Source organism: Notolabrus celidotus, unplaced genomic scaffold, assembly GCF_009762535.1.
Source record: "Notolabrus celidotus isolate fNotCel1 unplaced genomic scaffold, fNotCel1.pri scaffold_160_arrow_ctg1, whole genome shotgun sequence".
In the NCBI taxonomy this organism is placed as follows: domain Eukaryota; kingdom Metazoa; phylum Chordata; class Actinopteri; order Labriformes; family Labridae; genus Notolabrus; species Notolabrus celidotus.
The window spans coordinates 120,576-128,728 of NW_023260029.1; the positions used below are offsets into that span (position 1 = coordinate 120,576).

Here is an 8,153-nt window from a genome sequence, read left to right on the forward strand (position 1 = left end):
CAGTCCCTGCTCATGGTCTTATACCCAGAACATGCTTACACATGTTCCTTATTTTGGAGAGCTGCAGTCCGTACATGACCGGGTTCATGATGGGCTGTATGAGGAGGAAGTACAGAGACATGATGATGCGCAGCGTGCTGGGAGTGCTGGACGTATCAAACCGGGCCTGAAGGACTTCAAACATGCAGCCAAAAGAGAAGTTGATGAGGGAGACCAGGTGAGGAGCACAGGTACTCACCGCTTTGTTCCTGGTCTGTGTGGAACCAGAAAAACACACTTGGAGGATTTTCCCATAAGAGTAAATGATAGGAAGCAGAGGGCCGAGGACCGTGAACACAGTCCCAAAGATCCCATAGACGTTATTCACTTTAGTGTCCGAGCACGCCAACTTCACCACCAGGTAGTTGTGACAGTACAGACTGTGGATGATGTTCCCACAGAGAGGCAGAGCAACAGTTAACATTAGAGTGATTAAGAACTTCATGAAACAGGAAATCCATATCACACCTATATAAATAACCAGCTTATTAAAGGTCATGTACGTGTTATACTTCAGAGGGTGACAGATAGCAAGATACCGGTCATAAGACATGACGGCTAAGTTACAGAACTCCACGTGAGCGTAGGTGTACAGGCTGAAGATCTGCAGGTAACAGAGAGGAGCCGGGACCGTGTGGACCTCAGAGAGGAGCTGGACCAGAAGCAGAGGGAACAGACCCGTGCTGCCGTACAGCTCGTTCACAAACAGGCTGCACAGGAAGAGGTACATGGGTTCATGGAGGCTCCGGTTCAGACCGATCACCACGATGAGGAACAAGTTCACAACAACTATAGTTACATACAAGAGCGCGGTCAACATGAAGAACAAGTACTTCAAGTTTCCTACATCCACATAGGTGCTCAACACAAAGAACTGAGGAGTGGAGTTTACCATCATTCCTCCTGTCAGACACTAAACACTGCTAAATGTTAAAAAGCTTTCTTCCACATTTAACCCAGCTGAATCAAAACCTGAACGATCCACATCACTGGAGATCACACAGACGTCTCCTCATGTTTGATGAACACTGACTGAACAAGGAAACACAAACCCTGTCTTCCCCCGGCCGGACTGAAAATATTAAAACATTAGATTCACTCAACATCATCGACCTGCTCACTCATCGACCTGCTCACTCATCGACCTGCTCACTCATCGACCTGCTCACTCATCGACCTGCTCACTCAGTGTGAGGCTGCAGCAGTGAAATATACTGCTCTGTACCTGACAGTGACGTAAGCCTCCCCCCCCTCACTCACACCATGTCAGGAGACTACTTCAGCCAGCAGCAGCTCCTCTCTGAGACTTTCTTTGCTCCTTTTATAAACTGAGTATGATGGGGAGTCCATCACCTGATCACCTGATCACCTGACCACCTGACCACCTGACCACCTGATCACATGACCACATGACCACCTGATCACCTGACCACCTGATCACCTGATGAGTCACACAAAGATCCAGTCAGTGTTTGATTGATGATGATTAACCCTTCAGTGTCTTCACAGCATTAGTTACTGGGAGATAAAACCATGTGAGAGCTCAGTGTTTGTTCCATGTTCTGATTTAAATTATAAATCATCATTCTTCCTCCGAAGTTCTTGAAGTTTGTCATTGTTTACAGCCCTGTGTGGTTCAGTTCAGGGTCTCAACAGTTCAGGGTCTCAACAGTTCAGGGTCTCAACAGTTCAGGGTCTCAACAGTTCAGGGGCTCAACAGTTCAGGGTCTCAACAGTTCAGGGGCTCAACAGTTCAGGGTCTCAACAGTTCAGGGACTCAACAGTTCAGGGACTCAACAGTTCAGGGACTCAACAGTTCAGGGTCTCAACAGTTCAGGGTCTCAACAGTTCAGGGACTCAACAGTTCAGGGTCTCAACAGTTCAGGGTCTCAACAGTTCAGGGACTCAACAGTTCAGGGTCTCAACAGTTCAGGGACTCAACAGTTCAGGGTCTCAACAGTTCAGGGTCTCAACAGTTCAGGGACTCAACAGTTCAGGGTCTCAACAGTTCAGGGTCTCAACAGTTCAGGGTCTCAACAGTTCAGGGACTCAACAGTTCAGGGTCTCAACAGTTCAGGGACTCAACAGTTCAGGGACTCAACAGTTCAGGGTCTCAACAGTTCAGGGTCTCAACAGTTCAGGGACTCAACAGTTCAGGGACTCAACAGTTCAGGGTCTCAACAGTTCAGGGTCTCCTTTGTGGTGTTTTTAGTTTTCAATGGGGTCGAGTCAGGACTGCAGGCAGGCCGGTCCAGCACGTGGACTCTTCTACTACAGAGCCATGCTGTTGTAGTCCCTGCAGAATGTGGTTTGGTGTGGTCTTGCTGTAATCTGTAAGGTCTTCCTGAAGACCTCATGGTCTGGATGGCAGCATGTGTTCCTCCTAAACCTGTAGATGTTGTTCAGCATTAATGGAGCCTTCACAGATATGGAAGCTACCCATGCCATGGACTCTGATGATCCCCATACCATCAGGGACGCTGGCTTTGAGCTGTGAGCTGATAACAAGCCGGGTGGTTATCAGCAGGACAGGACAGTTTTCCCCTTAGTCCATCTTAAACGGGCTCAGGTCCAGAGAAGTCTCTGTGGTTCTGGATCAGGTCTATATATGGTTTCCTCTTTGCATGGTTCAGTTGTAGCCTTTCAGTCAGGACTGCTGCATTAAGGTATATTTAGAGATGTGGTTCTGTTCTGAGAGTCTGGGGGAGTCGGCTTCAAACTTTCCTTTTTGATAAAGCTTATAGTTAGAGCTGGATCAGGCTTGGACCAGGTCTTAGTTCTGCTGCTATAGACTTAGACTGACACACTGGGATCCTGTCTTTCCCTCTCTCTCCTCTCTCTGCCTGTCTCTCACTTTAACTCTTCCTGTCCCATTAAAGTTACTAACCATAGACCTTTCTGGAGTCCCTGAGCTCCCTTGTCTCGTAGGTTCCTCTGGATCTCTGCTGTATTCTTTCTTTCCTTCCTGCTGGACTACCCCGGCTGCAGGACTCTCTCTGAGACTGGATGCTGCTCTGAAGCTCTCATGCTGGAGCCAAAAGGAAGTTTCTACCTCTCCAGCTCACGGACCTGAACCATGCCGGGTCATCACTGCTGGTTCTGCTGGTCCACGTCCTGATGGCAGAGTGACTCCTCTAGAAAAACCAGGGCCTGATGCACGTCCAGCCATAAGCGTGTGTGTATGTGTGTGTGTGTGTGTGTGTGTGTGTGTGTGTGTGTGTGTGTGTGTGTGTGTGTGTGTGTGTGTGTGTGTGTGTGTGTGTGGGTGTGTGTATGTGTGTGTGTGTCTCAGGTGTATGAATGTGTGTGTATGTGTGTGTGTGTGTTTTGGTCTGAGGTCAGTGTGTCTCAGGTGTGTGTGTGTGTGTGTGTGTGTGTGTGTGTGTGTGTGTGTGTGTGTGTGTGTGTGTGTGTCTCAGGTGTGTGTGTGTCTCAGGTGAGTGTGTGTGTCTCAGGTGAGTGTTTTGGTCTGAGGTGTGTGTCTCAGGTGTGTGTGTGTCTCAGGTGAGTGTTTTGGTCTGAGGTGTGTGTGTGTATGAGGTGTGTGTGTATGAGGTGTGTGTGTCTCAGGGGTGTGTGTGATGAGAGGAGGCCCTCAGATAAAAACCCATGTTGACAAACTAAGATGACCTTTGACCTGAGAGCCTCCTGTGAGGAGCTGCAGTGTGAGGTCACCTGAGGTCATCTGAGGTTACCTGAGGTCACCTGAGGTCAGGTGGACTCAGTGTGTCTCAGGTCTCACACTACAGTCATGAATCTGTACGCTGATGTTACACGTCATCATCACACCTGTACCCCCTGAAGCTCCTCAGGTAAACACTGATCATTTAAACCCTGCTGACACACAGGTGGGCTCTGCTGACACACAGGTGGGCTCTGCTGACACACAGGTGGGCTCTGCTGACACACAGGTGGGCTCTGCTGACACACAGGTGGGCTCTGCTGACACACAGGTGGGCTCTGCTGACACACAGGTGGGCTCTGCTGACACACAGGTGGACTCTGCTGACACACAGGTGGACTCTGCTGACACACAGGTGGGTTCTGCTGACACACAGGTGGGCTCTGCTGACACACAGGTGGGCTCTGCTGACACACAGGTGGGTTCTGCTGACACACAGGTGGACTCTGCTGACACACAGGTGGGCTCTGCTGACACACAGGTGGGTTCTGCTGACACACAGGTGGGCTCTGCTGACACACAGGTGGGCTCTGCTGACACACAGGTGGGCTCTGCTGACACACAGGTGGGCTCTGCTGACACACAGGTGGGTTCTGCTGACACACAGGTGGGTTCTGCTAACACACAGGTGGGCTCTGCTGACACACAGGTGGGTTCTGCTGACACACAGGTGGGTTCTGCTGACACACAGGTGGGCTCTGCTGACACACAGGTGGGCTCTGCTGACACACAGGTGGGTTCTGCTGACACACAGGTGGGCTCTGCTGACACACAGGTGGACTCTGCTGACACACAGGTGGGCTCTGCTGACACAGGTGGGTTCTGCTGACACACAGGTGGGTTCCTAACGCGGACTCGCAGTGACATCATATCTGATTTAGAAAGAGATGATAATCAGACGAAGGACGGAGGCCGGGTTTTACCTGGTTACACAATAATAAGAATAAAAAAGGTTCCAATCAAACAGACGGGATCAGAAGTCCTGCACCCCGTGGAGTCTCCAGGAAACCTGTATCTGTCCGTCCAGCTGACATTAAACATGTTGTGGATGTTAGTGCGTGCTCAGTGAGTTTTTAATACTCTATATTGTGTCTTTAAACGACTTCCTGTTGAGTCCTTTCAGAATAAAGCTGCAGACCTGTATGTAGACTCTCTGATGTGTTACATCTAAGGGGGTACGAGGAGATCTGATACATGGAGGTAAACCAGGTCATGACACTCATCATTTACAGGACCCTGCCCCGTTAGGACCCCCCTGTCACTAAAGTCTGGACCCTGATGGAGCAAATAAAGAACACATGGGGGACATCAGGACAGAGTCCAGCTCTGGAGGGGGACTGAGATCAGAAACCTGACGCAGGACTCAATGAAGCTTCAGTCAGGACCTGTTTGTATTGAACTTTATTGAAGGACGGTCTGAGGGACACAGCAAGTCCTCAGATCAGAGTTTAGCTAAGTTAACATACGCGTCGTCTCCACGGCGCCCAGACTCCGCCCCCTCCTCGCAGACCACAGAGGCTCTCAGCTGTTCTCCAGTCTGTTGGACGGTTGGTCGTGGTCCTTCAGGTTGTGGCACAGGTAAACCCTCAGGAGTCAGGAGACCAGCTCCTGTCCCTGCAGGATGTGTCCTCCTCTCCTCCAAAGACACTCAGAGACATTTAAAGTCCAAAGCCCGTCCCCCCTCAGCCAAAGTGGATTCAGAGTCCACATGAAGACAAACTCCGCCGCTACATGCTAACTTTGGCCTAAGGCTTTGTCCTAAAAGCTGCTGCTCAGATCCCCTCCTCTCCTGGTCCTAGTCCTGGTCCTGGTCTACCTCTCAGCGCTGATCTTGTAGCGGAGGACGAAGTAAGCAATGAGCCTCAGAGAGAAGAAGAAGATGGCGAGGACGATGAAGTCCAGGTAGAGTTTGGCGTCCAGCATGTCCAGCTCCTTCAGGATGGCCTCAGACTTCTGGAAGTGACAGGTCTCGTCTTCATCGCAGTGCAGGTCCTCCCGGTCCAGACCGTAGATGGACAGGATGACACCCTCGAACCCGTACCTGGAACACAGACCAGGAGCAGTGAGAGTCCGGCTGTGCGTGCGTATGGCGTGTGAGTATGGCGTGTGCGTATGGCGTGTGCATATGGCGTGTGCGTATGGCGTGCGTATGGCGTGCGTATGGCGTGCGTATGGCGTGCGTATGGCGTGCGTATGGCGTGCGTATGGCGTGTGCGTATGGCGTGTGCGTATGGCGTGTGCGTATGGCATGTGCGTATGGCGTGCGTATGGCGTGCGTATGGCGCGCGTATGGCATGTTAGTGGACCCTGATGATGTCAGACACTAAAGAGGACTCTGTGTAAAGGTTTCTGTGGCGCTCGTGTCCTCCTGGACTCAGACGGCGCCCCCACCTGACGTAGGAGATGTAGGACATCCACTGCAGGTACCAGGGGATGGTGTCGAAACTGACGAAGAACCCCGAGAACAGCAGGACCGGGATCGCTGTGACCGGACCCACAAACGTCGCCACCTGCAGGACACAACAAACACGTGAGAGCAGGCGCAGGGGGGCGCTCCGGTCTGCATCGTGAGGTCAGAGGGTTCACCTGCAGCGAGGTGGACGCTGCTCCGATCAGAAGACCCAGACTCTGAGCCACCAGAGAGGTCAGGACCCCCAGAGACAGGAAGAGGAAGAACCGTCCGGCGTCTGGAGGCTGAGCCGTCATCCAGTACACGATGCTGCAGTAAACCACGGGGAACACCACCTGCACCACAGCAGACTGAGGTTCAGAGACCTGCAGAGACCCCCTCCCCTCTAAACTGATCCATCACGAGTCAAAGAACGAGCGGGTCTTTAATCATCTTTAAAACCAGAACGACCCCCAACAAGGGCGCCCTGCATGGTATCAAGTCCAAACATGTGTCTCCTCTGGTCCTGGACCTGAAGCGGAGAGCTTACCTGACTCTCCATCTCGTTAAACTACAAGAAGACTGTTTCCTGTTTAATCTGTGACATCACTTCCTGCAGAGAACCTACATACATCACCTGGAAGGGGACGTCAGCCATGGTCTTGGCCAGGTAGTACGCCTTCAGACTGTACCAGTAGTTCAGGTGTTCCCTCAGAAAGACTCCCATCTCCAGAGGAACTGCAGCACACACACACACACACACACACACACACACACACACACACACACACACACACACACACACACACACACACACACACACACACACACACACAGGGTTTTAAAGGTGGAGCTCTTTTTGAACTGTTTGTATAAATCTGATCCTGACGAGGTTTTTCAATCTGGATCAATCAAACCTGTGTGTGTGTGTGTGTGTGTGTGTGTGTGTGTGTGTGTGTGTGTGTGTGTGTGTGTGTGTGTGTGTGTGTGTGTGTGTGTCTCACAGGTGAGCACAGTGGGCATGAGTGCGGCGAACATGAGGAACAGCATGGAGAAGAAGAGGAAGCCCGAGTTGCTGAGGACCTTCTTGGCCTCGTTCCCGATGCCGAGGTACAGCAGACCGATCAGAACCCCGATCCCGATGTGGGACGAGATCCTCAGGTGAGTCAGCACCTGAACGACCAATCACAGTACAGACCTGTCACTCTGTGTGTGTGTGTGTGTGTGTGTGTGTGTGTGTGTGTGTGTGAGAGAGTGTGTTTCTCACTGAGTCTCTGAGGATGCTGAGGAACGTTCTCCTGAACAGGATGAAGAACTGAGTCACACAGCTCGCAGAGAAACTGTGACAGCCTTCAGACGAGGAGGAGGAGCTCTCCTACACACACACACACACACACACACACACACACACACACACACACACACACACACACACACACACACACACACACACACGCAGAGGTTAGAAACATCACACTGAGGGTCACTGAGACAGACATGGTTACAGCTCTGATGATGCAGGTCTCCTCCTGATCTTATAATGAGATGTTTACTGATCCAAAACCTCTGACTCTGACTTCTTCTTCCTCATCAACTAACAGCAGGGGGCGCTCTGCTGCAGGGGGCACTCTACTGCACCAGGGGGCGCTCTGCTGCAGGGGGGCACTCTACTGCAGCAGAGCGCCCCCTGCTGCAGGGGGCACTCTACTGCAGCAGGGGGCTCTCTGCTGCACTGGGGGCCACTCTACTGCAGTGGGGGGCTCTCTGCTGCACTGGGGGCCACTCTACTGCAGTGGGGAGCGCTCTGCTGCAGCAGGGGGCGCTCTGCTGCTGCAGGGGTGCTCTACTGCAGCAGGGGGTGCTCTGCTGCAGCAGGGGGCACTTTACTGCTGCAGGGGGTGCTCTACTGCAACAGGGGGTGCTCTGCTGCAGCAGGGGGCGCTTTACTGCTGCAGGGGGTGCTCTACTGCAACAGGGGGTGCTCTGCTGCAGCAGGGGGCGCTTTACTGCAGCAGAGTATGCATAGGTGTGTGAGGTGTGTTT

At 52.2% G+C, this 8,153-nt stretch overlaps 2 protein-coding genes across 2 annotated transcripts in view; both read right to left on the reverse strand.

Moving 5' to 3' along the window:
- Positions 1-1,099, reverse strand: LOC117808832 (olfactory receptor 10A3-like). The gene has a single exon (XM_034678504.1). It carries the CDS (start codon positions 935-937, stop codon positions 11-13), a length of 927 nt encoding a protein of 308 aa, XP_034534395.1. The 5' UTR covers positions 938-1,099; the 3' UTR covers positions 1-10.
- Positions 1,100-5,105: 4,006 nt separating this feature from the next.
- The window catches only part of abcg1 (ATP-binding cassette, sub-family G (WHITE), member 1), a 16,712-nt gene continuing 13,664 nt past the window's right edge, over positions 5,106-8,153 (reverse strand). The window contains exons 10-15 of the mRNA XM_034678512.1: positions 7,378-7,485; positions 7,115-7,283; positions 6,748-6,848; positions 6,308-6,466; positions 6,113-6,231; positions 5,106-5,762 (exon numbers count right to left, since the gene is read on the reverse strand). Coding sequence (XP_034534403.1) covers positions 5,534-5,762; positions 6,113-6,231; positions 6,308-6,466; positions 6,748-6,848; positions 7,115-7,283; positions 7,378-7,485 — 885 coding nt within the window. The 3' untranslated portion in view covers positions 5,106-5,533. The remainder of the gene's footprint in view (positions 5,763-6,112; positions 6,232-6,307; positions 6,467-6,747; positions 6,849-7,114; positions 7,284-7,377; positions 7,486-8,153) is intronic.